The sequence below is a fragment of the Achroia grisella genome, unplaced genomic scaffold (assembly GCF_030625045.1).
Source record: "Achroia grisella isolate CSIRO2021 unplaced genomic scaffold, CSIRO_AGI_Agris_v1 utg558, whole genome shotgun sequence".
NCBI classification, from domain to species: domain Eukaryota; kingdom Metazoa; phylum Arthropoda; class Insecta; order Lepidoptera; family Pyralidae; genus Achroia; species Achroia grisella.
In genome coordinates, this window is record NW_026712938.1 from 1,026,997 (window position 1) to 1,044,483 (window position 17,487).

Here is a 17,487-nt window from a genome sequence, read left to right on the forward strand (position 1 = left end):
ATCGTTAAAATAATCTTTTAGTTGCTTAAAAATACCTATGTGTTTTCTTTTCTGTATTGTCGGCTACAACACCTTTATTATATTATAAATAAACTAAAAGCGGGCGGGGACTACCGACTATTGACTGTTATCGCATTAAATCTAAGGCAGATAAGTTAAAAATGCCATCCATGATATACAAAAATAGCATTTATCTTCTAATACAGCAGTTAATTTGCCAACTTAAAACTCCTAAACAAACCTCGTGGCGAATACAATGAGTAACATAAATTTGAAAATGTAATGTCATCATGAAATATATATACGCTTAACAACGAAAATTTACGATAAATTTTCCTAAAAGTATTTTAATTATATACTAGTTGTGTCAACCAACTAGGATTAAATTAAAACTTGTTTAAGTATAATTATGACTATAAATATTATTATACTAAAAATAGGTAAAGTTGGCAGCAAAATAATATAATAATCGTAGCACGTATTAGGAAAGGTTAATGTTTATTTTTCTGACACACCCTCGTTTGCACATTTCGAGATCATAAACGCGCGTGCTACGACAAACAGAACACAAGTCTTCAGAGCGAGATTTGTACAATTGAGCAGAGTAGTCTACTGTACGATCTCACTTATATACTATTTTAATAAGAAGCAATAACCCTACTATTATTAAATTTAATTAAGATTAAGATATTTCACTCTATCAATTTACAATTGGTTTCATCACACTGAATATTTAAATTAAGCAAAATTAAATTACGTTAAGTATTTTATAGTTGGAACCTTTAACTCATATCATTTAATTATACTGAGTTGACATTTGGATTATGTTTGGTTACATTGTAGAACATTACACATGTTTAACTGTAGGTTAATGATTGAGGTACACCATTGACAGTCTTTGATTTGAGGACCCCATTTTCATAAGACATCACAGTCTCGCGACCATTCTCCGATACTCTGAAAAAGAAATTTGTAATTAAGCATATAAATAAAATTACCAAGCCGATAATATACTATATAAAGATATTCCATACCATTCCATAATATACTATATAAAGATATATTAAAATTAAGGTCCATCCGTACAATGTTACTGTTCATAGTTGCAGAATTGTGCATAAACATTTACTTGTGTACATTAATTACACAATGAAATTGCAAATACTTTATTTTCAAGGACAAAAAGGTGACGAGGGTTGTCTCTTATCTTAGCTATTAAATAGAAATAGAAATAATAATAATATCATTTTTATTCAAATAAACACCATATAAGCAGTTTTGAAGTTACATTTTTTTTTATTCTACTACTGCTCATTTGAATGTTTATATTAACTACATAATTAGACTATAACAAGTAATGCAGCATGTGATAATTAGCATAGAAACCGCTACGCACTTATTGTTAGTGCAATCTGATAATATTGTCAGCGCTACGAATTTTAAGTTTTTTCTACAAAAACATTATAATCATTTGCAAACTCTTCAATTTTAAAATAACCATTTTTACAGATAATGTGTTTTATATGACACTTTATTTAATCTAAAAAGACATGAGAAGAGGATTGTTAATAATGAGAACACACCCATTGCTAGCACTGCAGATGGCCGACGCGAACCTTCACGCGGACCCACCTAAAAACGAGCGTGGTAAATTCACCGCAGTGGGGAAACTGACCTGACTCATCATCTTTTACGGGTGCCTCGCCGGTGTATATCACCAATAGCGCGGGCGGATGTACCATCTCATTATCATCCCTGAAAAAAAAACTAAAAAATTGTATTGAATTCTTACTTCTTAGTAGTAATCTTTTTTCCATTGACCATACGCGTAGTTGTCGTGGTGCTCCTCATATTAGCGCTGCCAGGTCCTGCCAATGAACTATTGAACGTCGAGAAAGAAGTGAAAGTGTTGCCATTTGGTGCAGCATGGGCAAATATGTCGTCGAGTCCTTGCATGCCGAAACCAAATGGACTGAAGAGGGATGAAGTGAGCGACGTGCTGGGATGACTACGACGCCCGTGCCTGTGGTGATGCCCATGACCATTGATCTCTGAAATATAAAAAATTGTCCCATTATTATTTGTAATAATCTAGACCAGCAAGACGCGAATCGCGGGCCACCAACATTTCTATAATTGAATTAATAGTTCCAACTTTCTCCCATTAATATATTTGTATAAAATTAATTATAAGAAAATAGTAGTACATACTGAACCGAAACACTTATCGGCGACTTGTTCACACGTTCAATATGAACGCACCGCGAAGAGTGCATATCTATCTTTATATCTCAACTGTAAGAAATCAGCTAAAATGTATTTTCTCAAATTGCTAGTAGTTTATATATTTATTGTATATGTATTGTATATGTTTATATATATTTCTGTCTGTTGGTACATTACATGTGTATTAAGTTGTTCATCGATCGTTTCAAAATAAAGAAGATACAAAATAAGAAATATATACCAGCAAATAAATCGCCAAAGGATCCACTGAAGAACTCTCTAAACACTTCCTCGGGATCTCGGAATGTAAACGGGAAGCTGCCATAACCGAAGTCGTAGTCATCGTCGACGCCGGAACGCCGTCCTCGGCTACTATTCAGTCCTTCTTTGCCGTATTGATCATATACTCGTCGTTTCCTTTCTGTAAAAATATATTTTTTTAAATTAAACATTTTCATGTTATTGTTTATCTTTAGACATTATAAAATAAACAAATTAGAATTAATTAATTGAAAGATCTGCATAATAATCTAACCATTGTCCCATTTCGGAAATCTTGTTAATATCAAATAACGCTTAGTCTAATCAAACATTTTGTAACACTAGGTATTAATTTCAAGCCATAAAATATTAATATTATTATACAATGGAGTCAAATTAAATTGGTGTTAAAATTATAACATCAAATAACACGTAAAGAATAGTGAGAACGGTATTGCTTACAATAACATTACCACAACATAGGCGCCAAACACAACTCTTAAAACAACCACAACAACACAATCACAAACAATACAGTTTACCGCACAATAGTATGGTATACAGAATTCGTATATTACAATAGATTGATACAGCCAGTCCAGTTTCATATTGAGTGTATCCTCGAAGATGGTGTAATATCAAATGGGGACTAGTTTCAGGAGTATATACTTTGACAGACAACCTATAGTACGAGTTCGCTAATATTATCAGGTTATTGTAGAGCAATGATTGAAACTTCCCCAGTTCTTTTAATGCAAAAGAGTATTGGGGAAGTCTAAATCATTTATATATTTACTCCATTTTATTGACTGTTACCATGGGCATTCAGAACTCATTCGGGTTTAATATATTAATTCATATATCATTAATTTTCTATTTCCATCTTTCAATGACGAATTCATTACAATACAAGATCCAAACTATTTTGTCAATTTTTTCTTGTTACCATATTATATTTTCATTGTCTAGACAATACATAATAGTAGTAGATACGGGATAAGGAATACCCTCATCACTCTTGAATTTGATCACCAATGAAGAAGGTCGTAACGAACTCAGTATCGGTGGACAGGTTTCGACACTGACTATTTGTGGTCTCCCAATATGCTAATGCACATAATAAACAAAATAATATAAATACATTAAGTAACGTAATTATGTCTTATACACATAACCATCTAGACTAGGGCATGAAAGACATAGACCAATTTTTTTTATTTCAATAAATAAATTTATGAAATTTATTTATTGAAATAAAAAAAAATTGGTAAAAATAAAAAACCTTTATAACTTCTATTCCCGTATAACGTAAATATATCGAAAATATAGAATAAAATTGTCGTTACCATAGGCTAGATTAGCAAAGCTTCACTATAGGTAAAAAAAACGAAAATATTCGAATGCATTAATATATTTATTATAGGTTTCTACATGCCCGTTAACTTATATTATACTTTCCATATACGCAATATCAAAACGAAGATAGAATAGTACATTGCACTTCAGTGCTCTAAATACTATATACTTATGTTATCAATTAAATAATTACAACGACTCACAGCGTCTTTTGATCAAAACAATTGACTCAACCAATCGCACAGATGGTCTAATTTCCAACATATTGTATGTTGCTTTAAATGTCTATGTATCAGCTACAACGTAATTTAATTATTAGCGTTCCCAAGTTTATTGCGTCACTCTGTTAGTTCAAGCCAATAATATCAATACTGCAAAACTTTTATTATATAATATGCCATATAAAACGTTAGCAGTAGATATCCACATCAAACTCGTGTATATTTGTTAGTCATAAAGTTAAATTTCGCAACATTCCAATATGAATATTATCATATTTAGTCAAAATTAAACGAATAAAATTAGTACTAGTTAAATTTAAAATAAGCTTGTTTCATCGATATAAACTAGATGTCATTTTCTCTGCTTTCAATGAAAGGTTTAACTAGATATTAATATTACGATTATCCTAAAGTCGAGGGTATGTATGTAATGTATGACATACAATATCTGTAGTACTTTTAAGTCGAATGACATCTGAATGATAATATTCATAGCTTAATTATTTGCGGACAACTACCAAAAAAACGATGGAATGGCGTTTCTCCGAAAAACCCTTTGAAGCTAAAGTGTCGATGGCCATTGACTCCATTCTTGCTTTGATATCTGTGACCATGATGGCCGGACCCCCTTGCGTCATACACTTTCCGCTTGGTTTCTACCCAACAATAAAATAACATTATACATTTAGGTAATTATGAATAATGATTATAGAAATTGGAATATGCTTCATCAAAAATATGAACACTATGCTTTGAAACACATTTGAAAATCTACAAATAGTAATAGAAGTAATAAAGTAATCCTTTTCAATTTATACAATATGTTCAATTACATGTTGACCAAACTAAGCTAAATTCTTCGAATAAAAATTCATGGAATGTGTCATGTAAAGGAGTCACGTTTATAAACAACATAAGTAAATAGCTTGAGTAACGGTTAAATCAACGTCACCAAAATTAACAAGACAATTGAAATGGCCATGGAAAATTTGGCCAATATATTTGTACTATTAATAGTAGGTAAACTGCTAATGACCATTGTCAAAATAAAATTATAATACTAGAAACATTGTACGCAATTGATCAATCACCATACCTCCGTTAACAGTGAGAGTGACTGCATATTAATTGAAAGTATATGTAAGTTATTATTGAAGGAGACGTAACGGAGACTGATAATGTCATTACTAATGCAACATGTCCAATCGATCCTCTCGCAGTAGATTCTTGGAGGCATCACAGTTATTTAGTCATAATGGACATTATTAACTCATATGACCGACTACATTCTCATCCTAGCATTTTCAATTGATGTCCCGTCAGCATATACTTTTCACTCAGGCGTGAGCACTATTCCATCGTCATTAGTATAAAAAGTATTTAGTAATTCAAACTTTTTGGGATATTCCCCCCACATTTCTATATTATAATGTAATGTAGTGTAATGGTTTGCTAAATAACTATGCTCAGGTCAGACTATCGGCTAACAGTGTATTAATATATAAAGTACTTCAGAGCCTCCATACCAAGCTACATCAATATCTATAGAGCAAGAGCCCACGACGGCCAGACATACGTCATTTTAGTAAACGTGAAAGTTCTTGTATGTGTGTCCCCAACACAGGTAAGAACGATCCCCAAACATGAAACCTGGATCGTGGTTCCTTTGGCAGGTACCAGGTAACAAAGGTGTAAAAAATTTCATATCAAATTCGTTATTTTAAGAAACTCCATATTTTCATATATTGTTCGTAGCATTATTATAACTCTAGGAAACTCAGTTTAATAGTTCTTTCAATAATATATATAAAGTTCAGCTTTATTAAAATGACGTAAGTTTATTTATAAAATAGTATAGTTTAGGGGGGTCCGGCAGGGGGTTGGAACCACAATAAGGGTCTGGCAACGAGCAGAGCAAGTTATAATACTGTTACGAACAATATGTGAAAAAATGGAGCATCTTAAAATAACGAATTTGATATGAAATTGTATACACCATTGTTACCCAATATACGGTTTCAATGAGTCTGGTAGGATAAGGAACCAAGAAATCTGTCTGGCAATTTAGGAAACTCAGTTTAATAGTTCTCTCAATAATATATACAAAGTTCAGCTTTATTAAAATGACGTAAGTTTATTTATAAAATAGTATAGTTTAGGGGGGTCCGGCGGGGGGTTGGAACCACACTAAGTGTCTGGCAATGAGCAGCGCAAGTTATAATAATGCTACGATCAATATATGAAAATATGGAGTTTCTTAAAATAACGAATTTGATATGATTTTTTTTACACCTTTGTTACCTGGTACCTGCCAAAGGAACCACGATCCAGGTTTCATGTTTGGGGACCGTTCTTACCTGTGTTGGGGACACACATACAAGAACTTTCACGTTTACTAAAATGACGTATGTCTGGCAGTCGTGGGCTCTTGGGCTACTACATTACTTTCTGGTTTACAATTTACCCGACTTTGAAGGTATCTGACACATTTTACCTATCCGGTTACTAAAGCTAGCTAGATCTAATATAAGTAGCTACTTAAATACAAAATATCAGTCATTGTTTAATAATAATGTTAGAATATTAACGGCTCCCGTACATTTAAAGGCACCGTATTTACGAAGTAGTTGTCCGAAATAAAAACTGAGTTACCTATAGACTAGAACAGCCTAAGTGTCAATGCATAGAATTCATTTTTTTTTCATTTTGATTGAGATATCACTGCGGGAAATATGCGATAAAACGATGAGATAAAAGCTTTTCCCTCGACATAATCACTTGCATGAGAGTTGTTATCGAATCATAATGATTCTACCACTGTAAGGTGTAATCTGTAGCCCACTCGTGACCACCTGTTAAAACAATTTGTGATTTTCTAAAAAGATTTTTGAATAACAGAGTTCTTTACTGTTAATACAATAAAAAATATAGCAATTACTATTTGAATGCCTCAAAGTGAATCAAGTTAATATTAATATTTTATATCAAACTCGCCCGGGTGTACATTTATTATACATATAAAACGTCCTCTTGAATTACTCTATCCATTAAAAAACCGTTACAAAATCAGTTGCGTAGTTTCGAAAATTTAATCATACATAGGGACGGACAGACAGCGACAGCGACTTTGTTTTATACTATGTAATAATAAGGTGGCCCGTGCCTAATTCGTTGGCATTAAACATTTTTACTTGTGTTTTTTTCGCACTACTCTAATGCTGTTGGCCGCAGCTGGCTTTTAAAGCTTCACCGGACGATAGGGGGCGAGTGCAGATGGCACTCCAAACCCGCGGAAGGACTTATAGAGTGGCTGATGGCCAACTCCCACCTGACGGATACGACTTTAGTCTGAGGGCACCGCTACGGGGTTCGAACCTCGGCTCAAGCCGTCGTAATTACGATCCCCGTTTGAATGGACGGGGGATCGATCGGAGGGGCGACCGGGAGCACCGGTGTGGAAAACGATTGATTGCGCGGTATGGTGTGTTAGAGGTCGTCGTCTTCGCCGGCGAGGATGGTATCGTATGTGTGTGTGTGTGTGTGTGTGTGTGTGTGTTTTTATTTGTAATGAAATTGAGTGTGGTTCGGTTAGTACCGAGTGTTATAATTGATTTTCTGACTGTCAAAACGAGGCTTAATGTTTAATACATATGTTTGTATCTGTATGCCAATTTATATATATTAATCACAATATGTGATTGAATAAATTATGTTTACTTTAATTGTTTAAATATTCTATATGTACCATACTAGGTATTATTAATTGGTATTCAGAAGTTACAAGCGAAGATAACATATATGGAAAAAAACACTGTCTTCTTAGGTCAATGCACACCAAAGAAAATGTTTGACCCTAGAACTCATTAACAGTAGGCATAAAAGACATTTTGACGGAATCATGAGTATCCACGGAATATAAATAGATTGACGTGTTGTATATGAAATAAATCGTGTAATAGAAATATCACTGAATAGATTACGACAAGGGAAAAGTCCTTTCTTTTCGATAAATTTACTTATTTTGATAAGAATTCATAATTGTTGATAATATGACTAATAAACATGACATATCGATTTCAATTATATTTTTAATACAAAAAAAAACTACTTCTTGTGACTTAAATATAAAAGTTAGAAATATTCTGTTGCTGATTTTTTAGTAGGCGTTATCGAGCTCTACAATTTTCTTCTATAATATATCTCGCATTGTTAAGATAGAATTCATAAGAAACGTTTTCATAGATAGTTTTTCTTAACAAATTCAAATTTTACCTTTTTATAACATAAATTAAGTATGTATTGATAATACTATTGTGGAATTTATGGACTGCGATGTACTTTCTGTAAATTCAAATGCATGACCATTCATAATTATAATGAAATAATATTTAGGTTCCACCCCCATAATATTTTATGAATATGATAAAATATTATGGGGGTGGAAAATAAATGTCGCTCAACACCATCGAGGGTCCTATTAAACAGAATTTGTACTGTAAATACTAGACAACTAATACTAAATCCTTAAATATATTGTTATATGCATAATAATATACTCGTATTAGCAAAACAATAGCGGACTTTTGCGTATAGTCCATCTAGGTATAAAATTTTAATAACATAGTTAAGCGTAAAATAACTATCACAATAAATCTTTGTCAATTTTTATTATAACATTGCCTCCCGAACATAAAAGATTATGATGATTATGAAAACATAATTTTAAATGATATATTACAGACACAAGTATATTTGGTCAGTAATGATCAATAATGTTATAAAAAGTTTAATTTTTTATTGCTAATTATAATTTCAATCTTAAAGTATAAATCATATTTATACTTACCATCTGAGAGTACTTCATAAGCTTCGGAAATCTCTTTAAACCTTCTATTAGCTTCTTCTGCGTTATCTGGGTTCTTATCGGGATGCCATTTCAGAGCTAGTTTCCTATACCTGAAACATGTAACAGTTACTTTTTAATATTGCCTACCATAAAAGTGAAAGAACTGTTATCGCTATGCAAAATAACTGTAATATGTAATAATTAACTTTACTATAAAAGTATAAATGAGCGTTGTACCAGTCACTGTTTGAGGTCTTGGCCTATGTACTTATCTACAGAGAGCCAAAACCTTCTGGTCTTAAAATAATAATATATTATTAATAGTAGATATTTAATATTGCAATCCTAATATAACATATATTATGATTGCAATATTATAATAGACATATATATATATGTATATAGGCTACAAAAAGATTTGAATACTATTGTTTTCTTCTAGTATGCCTTATTAATAAAATATTGGTTTATGAATGGGATACATGATAATACATCAATGATTAACATAATAAAATTAAATCTAAAGGTCTTAAAAAGAGCTCGCGTTGTAAAAGCTGTAGTTAGGTAAGTACTTTGCAATGGCAATTTGTGCCTATTGTTCATATTGTAAAAAAATAACATATATTTAATTTTTTTTCGACAACAAATCAGATTTCGATCGACAAATCAGAAATATACAGAGATAATTTAATAAAATTAATAATTTATTTTTGAAATGTTATCCTTAAATTGATTATTTAAAGAGAAATTAATTAAAAAGAATGAAAATCCTTACGCTTTTTTTATTTCTGCTTCCGTGGAAGCCCGATTGACTCCTAATACCCTGTAGTAGTCCACCATTGCTGGTTTCCCTCAAGGGACGTGAGATCTGTACATAAATTAATAACAATTACTTCAAAAACAGGCAATCATACAAAACGTTGAATTAAAACCTTTTAATGGACCCAGTATACTACCACTCTAGTGACTAGTGTATATATATATAGTGTAAGTATGTTATTGTAAAATCGTAAATGTGGGTATCCTTTGCACAAATTATGCATACGTTATTTTAAAATTCCTATATCACAATGAAACTTACAAACACAATATTTATTAGTTTGGACGGGAGTAGTGGTTACATCGTGTTATGGTAATATATATTTTAAAAGAATATATAATATATCATTAAAATAGATATGTAAGTAATTAAGATTACATCTGATATAATCCGATATGGTTACGTATGACACGGCGAGAAAATAACCAGTTTAAAAAAGAAAACCAGTTTTCTAAATTCTTCATTAATAACATTAGGAAGTAGACTAACTAAAACACAGACATCACACATAGGTAATTATAAAATTCAGAACACAAGACTGATCATGTAGGTCAAAGACCAAAGTATCTAGATCATTCCGTATTTGCGAGCAAAAAAACTACTCTCCATAAATATCCTATTCCAACCAAATAAATGTAACTAATATTTATTCGAAAAAGTGGGATAAATCAAGGTGTTCTTGCAATTTATACTGTAAACAAACAATGGACTTTTTGTCCACTGGACAAATATGACCGTTCATGTCCAAAGCCCATTGTCGCCCATGGTCACAGTCAGACTACGGACACTACCTTAACCGCAACTGTGTGAGTTTATTTTTTGTTGGATACTTTTTACATCTAATAATACATAAAAACCTAACTTTTATCAAAATAAACAAGTAGGTACTATTATCGCAGCAGCTAATTTTGGTATTTAGGAAGAAATAGGCATTATGCAGGACCTAAGAATATGTAGAAAATTGACAAATATTTGTAAATAAATGTCAATTTAAATAAATAGCATTCTTTCGCCCAAGTTAACTTACTCAACTGGGTCTCAGTTAAATACTGTAGAGATTATTAACTGTGAATTTATCACATCAGAATAAGATCATTGGAGTTCTTTAAATTTTCACAGAATTCTAAATAAGATAACAAATGAAAATATTATGAATGACAATAAGCATTTGTGTAAAGTGTGTGGATGAATAGATATTTCTGTACAAGATTTGTACTGTTTGTAAAGTTCCATAAAGGTTCTGTAAATGGGAGCCATTACCGTTTACTAGCCATCGGCCGTACCAACTTAACCTGAGTTAAAGTAAAAGCTTCAAAAATAATCTACCTGCTCATTACTTACTAAAAAATAAATGTGCTCTTCTTTTTCTGTTGTTATTTTGAAATGATTATTGCTGTCAAAACAAATAAAAAATTGAAGAATGAAGCACCATTTCCATTTGAGTTTTTTTTATTGTGACTTTGACAATTATTTGTCATCTTCATTGTGCTTTTTAAACGGCATAATTAATTTTAATGTACTTAACTACCTAAGTAGTAGATACATCAAATAATAATGTAGGTAACTCTTTTGATATTATTCTAAATTCTGTAACCCAAAATGTACTTAATTTATAATGGACTTTCCTTTAATTTTGTAATTCGCAAACAGCTTCTTTTATTTTATAGCTGGTCATGAATTGCTAAAATAAATAATAATAATAATAATATAAAGTAGCATGTAGGTACAGAATTCTAATAAATAAAATAATTGTTCTAGCAATCCCATTCATAAACAATCTCATTAGAACTTTATATAGATTTTTTACTTATAGCATCAAAGCGCACATAACTCCCCTGGTGTCTCAGGCTATAGGCTTTAGTAAATTGGTAACCATTTACCAACAGATGGGCCATATACTTGTTTGCCACCATCATAGTATAAAAGAAACACATGAAACTTCTCTAATTAATATAAACGGCCAGACATATGTCTTATTAGTAAACGTGAAAGTTCTTGTATGTGTGTCCCCAACATAGGTAAGAACGATCCCCAAACATGAAACCTGGATCGTGGTTCCTTTGGCAGGTAACAGGTAAGGTAAAAGCACTAATGCTAGACACATTAAGGACAAACCAAACTTCATTCTCAAAAATGCAAATGTATTTATCAAAAAATTAAAAGATAAAGAAGCCTTTATTTCTGTACTATTATAATTTTTTTTTTCTACATTCATATTATTATATTATACTATAAATTTATTATTATTATATATATTTTTTTATATTATTGTTTGTTAAGTAGTTTAATTTTTTTTTTTATGTTTAATTATTAATTTCATTTTCTATATTATATCCCGCAGTACAGAGTGCCTTATGGCAAAGGCCTCCTCTAATTCCTTCCAGTGTACTCTATTTTGGGCTGCTCTTCTCCAGTAGGGGCCTGCTGTCAGCTTGATTTCACCCTCCCAGCGTCTCTGTGGTCTACCTCTTTTTCTTTTTGTTTCCCTTGGATACCATTCAGTTACACAAGTACTCCATTTTTCAGGTTTGCTTCGAATCATGTGCCCAGTCCATCTCCATTTTTGTTGGTCTATCTGTACAAGAATGTCTGTCAAGTTAGTTTTTGTTCTTATATCCTCACATCTGTGTCTGTCTTTTCTGTTTATCCCTAACATACTTCTCTCCATGGCTCTTTAACATCTTTGCAATTTCTCCCGCTGTTCTTTGTTTAAGGCCCATGTTTCGCATCCGTATGTCAGACACGGCAGAATGCAAGTATTAAATGTCTTTCTTTTTGTTGACAGTTGTATGTTCTTGTTTTTCATTGTCTCTCTCAGAGACCAGTATCTCTTCCATCCACTGGCTATTCTTTTGTTTATTTCTTTATCTGTCTGATCTCTAAATGACACCACTTGTCCCAGGTAAACATACTCTTCCACATACTCCAAGCACCCACCGTCCAAACCAACGTCAATCTCCATTGAGTTGGTTAGGATCTTGGTTTTTACAGTATTCATTGACAGACCCACTGTTTTGCTCTCGTTTGACAGACTTTGAATCATTGTGTCAAGGTGTATAGGACTTTCTTCGAAGAGTACAATGTCATCTGCAAAACGTAGGTGAGTCAAATAGGATCCATTTATATTGAGTCCAAAGCCTTCCCAGTTCAGTTTACGGCAAATGCTTTCCAACACAGCTGAAAATAGTTTGGGAGATAATGGGTCTCCCTGTCGTACTCCTTTATTTATTGGGAATGAACCACCCAAGGTTTCTAATTTTATTTTGGCTTTGCTTTCTGAATATATATTTAGTATTATTTGTATATAAGAGTAGTGTATGCCTTGTTGTTGTAGAGCTTTCCATATATAGCTGTGTTTCAGACTATCAAATGCCTTTCTATAATCAATAAAAGCGATATACAGAGGTTTGTGTATTTTTCTATTAGCTGTTTTATAGTGTAGATGTGGTCGATAGTAGAGAAATTCTTACGAAAACCTGCCTGTTCTATAGGCTGGTTTTCATCAAGCTGTTTTGATATTCTGTCTAAGATTATCTTTGCAAATACTTTGTACAGATTCGACATCAAACTTATAGGCCTATAGTTTTCTATGTCATCCTTTGTCCCTTTCTTGTGTATAAGGATTATGTGAGATTCGCTCCACTGAGATGGTATCATTTTTGTTTTTAGTATGTCATTAAAGATCAACATAAGTAAAGGTATTATTTCCTTCATGGCTGCCTTTATTACCTCATTTGGAATGTCATCGGGTCCAGGTGCTTTTTCTGGAGGTAGGCTTCTTATTGCCTTAGCTATTTCCGATGGTAGGATTGTGGGTACTTCACTTTCTGCCTCTCTTAATATTTCAGATTCCTTTTCTAGCACTGTATTTATTTTATCCTTATCGGAATATAATGTTGTATAGAATTCTGTAGCTATTTCTTTAATTAGTTTTCTGTCTCTTTCGCTTTTTCCCTTCTTTTTGAGGTTTGGTATCCATTCTTTACCATATTCTTTAAGTTCTTTGAGAGCTTTTTTTACTCCGCCTGTTTTTTTAATATGTTTTTCCAACGTTTCCTGTCTGCGTTTTCTTCTGTCCCGTCTCATATTTTCTCTAATTTTCTTACTTATCTCTACTATCTTTCTTATTCTTTCTCTTTCCATTGTATATGTATCTTTACTTAGACTTTTACGTTCTGCTATTAGCTTGTAAGTTTCTTCACTGAATTTGTTTCTGTTAGGAGTGGCTCTCCTTCTTCCAATTGATTGTTTAAGTTTTAGTTCCATTTTATTATATCTATCTAATAGGTTTAAGTCTTCATATCCTATTTGCGTTAGAGACATAACAGTGGACTTGTGTGGTACTCCAGAAGTAGGTCGTTGGTTGCAGTATCTATTTATTTTATTTCTATTAAATTTAGGCCTGGGTATCCTGAGGCAACTTCTTACCATGCGGTGATTAGTGTTGAAGTTTAGGTTTCTTATTATTGTTGTATCACTAAAAGCTTTGGGATGGTTGCAACAGATGTAATCAATTTCATTTTTGTACTTTGCATCCGGATGCAAAGTATCAAAAAATTAGTTACAATTTTTTTTACTGTTAGAGTAACTCTTACAAATTAAATTTTTCATGTAAGATGTTTTAAAACTGACGTATTTTTAACTAAGAATAATATTCTTCTTAGGTTTGTCGTAAACACTAAAAGAAGACATCATCAAAAATCAAATCCACCAAAACTAGACATCAATTCGCACTAATAGTAGACATGTATAAGATCACTCTAATATTATGTGTTTTATCAAAATAAATCAATAAAAAATACTTTAAAATGAATACTGAGCACAATTTGTGCTTTAAAATTATTAAATTAGCAACAAAATATAATCAAATGAAATGTACTTGCTTCGGCAGTACATATACTATACTAATATAAAAATATAATTGTCAGAAAATCAATATTTAGCCATATTGCTTGTCAAAGATAATTACTTTTTGGGGTTTTGGGGGAGGCCTTTGCCCAGCAGTGGACGTCTTCCAAGCTGGGATGATGATGATGATGATATTAAGTACTTTAAACTATTCAAAACTTAAACTATTAATACTAGGACCTTATTCCTTTGGGGTTCAAGAAGAAAGCAGTCTCGTCCTTGTTATAAACTCGCTGAGGCGCATTAAGAAATACGGTATGATTATTACTGTTAAGGTAAGTGCCAACTTCTTGAAACCAATTTTTTATTTGAGATTTTTTTCGAAAGTGTCATTTTTAGTTCAATTTTCATATATTATTTGCAGCATTATTATAACTTGCGCTGCTCATTGCGAGACACTTAGTGTGGTTCCAACCCAATATATGAAAAAATGAGGTTTCTTAAAATAATGAATTTGATATAAAAATTTTTACACCTTTGTTACCTGTTACCTACCAAAGGAACCAAGATCCAGGTTTTATGTTTGGAGATCGTTCTTACCTGTGTTGGGGACACACATACAAGAACTTTCACATTTACTAATATGACGTAAGTCTGGCCGTCGTGGGCTCTTGGGCTATTGTGATTGACTTTACAAATACTCATAATCCTAATTATGGATATTAATGTTTCTTCAAAATAAGTTTTAATAATGTATTGTTAAATATTGATTTTTATGAATATTCCATTGTTCTAGAGTACATGAATAATAAGATACCATAGAGACAAAATTTTATTATACCTTATTTATAACTTTATTTTGGTACTAGAAATAAGTTTTGCAGAGTTTAGAGCTACAACATAATCTATGAAGGAGGGTTATTTGCAATTATAAAAATCAAAACCCTTATTAACTTCTGGTCTTACTTAATTCTAATTTGACTACTTCTAGAGGGTTTCTCTGTACAGCCTAAAAGTGATCTGGTATATATTTTTAAACAATAAGCACTGAATATTCAATATTAAGCATTGAAAGTAATTTTACTAATAATTTATACTTGTCTATTGTTTATTGTTGTATAAATTATTAGTAAAATTTTTTTGCAGTTAGTTCTTGTTCAGGCAGAATAAAATCGATAAAATTTAATCAATAGATTTTTTATGGACAATAATGATATGGCACACATACCTATACTAACAGTATATGGTGGTGGGGCACCAGTGATGGATGACAAACCAAATGTAGGTTGCCCTGACATGGTAGATTGGTAGCAAGATCAATGTTGTTTCTTTAGTTTTTTTCTGACTAAATGACCTACTTACACTAATTGTTGTAAACACATACACTGGTAGATCACCAAATGGTGAGAGGAAGGAATAAACCACTACGGATTCCAGGAGTACCAACAAGCAAGTTGACCTGATAGGGTACATTATTACCATTAGCAACTATTCCTTCTGAAGCCCACAACATAAATGAAACCTATTTACTTTATAGGTATATGTATTTTACTTCATGTATATGCTATAGCCACTGTTTGTTTCTCATTTGAAACATAATGTAAAAGTGTTTTTGCTGTAACATTTTGATTTAGGCATATTTTTTTTATATCTATGATTCAAATATACTATACATAGGAAAACTTCATAATTCAGATTTTGATAATCCCCCTATTTACTATATCCTACCACTGTCATTTCCATATTCCATCACTTATTGTTTAGTAATCTTTGAAGGCTTAATTCGTTGACTTTCAAGGTCAATAAAAATACCCCCTACAAGGGGTAATACAATGGGAAGGGGGAGTACCCCCTCTATATTTTACCCTTCATTTGATAACAAATACAGTTTATCTGAGCCATTATTAGCACTAGATTGGTGGATACTCAATGACATTTATCATCTTATATTACCATCCTACTTAATTATTTTATGCAAACACCTACGCAAACTACCTATTATTTGACTTCATTTAAAACTAAATCTGGTAATGCAAACGAATTCTTCTAATAATTATTATTATACACACCTATTTCGTAAAGAGATAGTTATCTCGATGAAATTTGTTTCGCACAGATCCAGCATTAAGAATGAACTTTATAAAAACATTGGCGCTTCCGGTTTTTAAAATTTGGATGCCAACCTGGATAGAAACTATTATTTTTGCACTTAACTTATCAATCTAAAAAATGCACTGAAATAAACACTCAACACAATTCTGGAAAATACACTAGACTCTGTTTTCATTACGACCACAGGACGACACTATCACAATTATCGGTGTTGAGGACACATGCACGAAACGGATGACTGATTTGTCCAATGACACTTTGTGTTCGATCTACTGTAATTGATACACAATAATGGAAAGTTCTTTGTATGATCAAACAACGGAAAGTCTTAACGTAAAATCAATAAAACATCGGAGAACATAATGTTTGCGCGTGTTAAAACAAAGCGAAATGTAGGTAATATAACGTTTTTATTTTACAACCGCGCCTAGCAGAACTAAACTATTATCAGTACTAGTTAGTATGATACAAAAGAATTCATAAGGAAGAATGAAATAAAAGATATGAGGAATTGGGAGGGTGAATAGAGCAACATTACATACATTTACTCCTTGCGCGCAGAAGTAAAATTATTTAATCCATGAGACTGAGAAAGACTGATTGCCCGATTGACAGATCTATTTGTTTTTTAAATATTTTTACTGCTTTGGAAACCCAATTACTAGTACAATACTTATTTTTTTCAACTTACATAATTATTATTACATACATATTATTATTATTATTATTAATGTTTTCATTTTCAATGATGCGTTTTTAATCATTTCTACTGTACAGTTCTAAAAAAATATTCAAAT

The 17,487-nt window shown here is 31.9% G+C and overlaps 1 protein-coding gene across 6 annotated transcripts; it reads right to left on the minus strand.

The window, feature by feature from the left end:
- Window positions 1–10: 10 nt before the first annotated feature.
- Window positions 11–17,281, minus strand: LOC131848384 (dnaJ homolog subfamily B member 6). Of its 6 annotated transcripts, none has more exons than XM_059198210.1 (7): window positions 17,233–17,281; window positions 9,686–9,778; window positions 8,911–9,020; window positions 4,583–4,720; window positions 2,468–2,647; window positions 1,793–2,051; window positions 11–957 (listed from the first exon to the last, which is right to left on the minus strand). In XM_059198210.1, exons 2-7 carry the CDS (start codon window positions 9,748–9,750, stop codon window positions 858–860), a joined length of 852 nt encoding a protein of 283 aa, XP_059054193.1. In that variant the 5' UTR covers window positions 9,751–9,778; window positions 17,233–17,281; the 3' UTR covers window positions 11–857. The 6 variants fall into 6 exon arrangements, with proteins under 6 accessions (XP_059054193.1, XP_059054189.1, XP_059054190.1 ...); XM_059198206.1 differs by lacking the exon at window positions 17,233–17,281 and adding an exon at window positions 16,648–17,196; XM_059198207.1 differs by lacking the exon at window positions 17,233–17,281 and adding an exon at window positions 11,072–11,175.
- Between the last annotated feature and the right edge of the window lie 206 nt (window positions 17,282–17,487).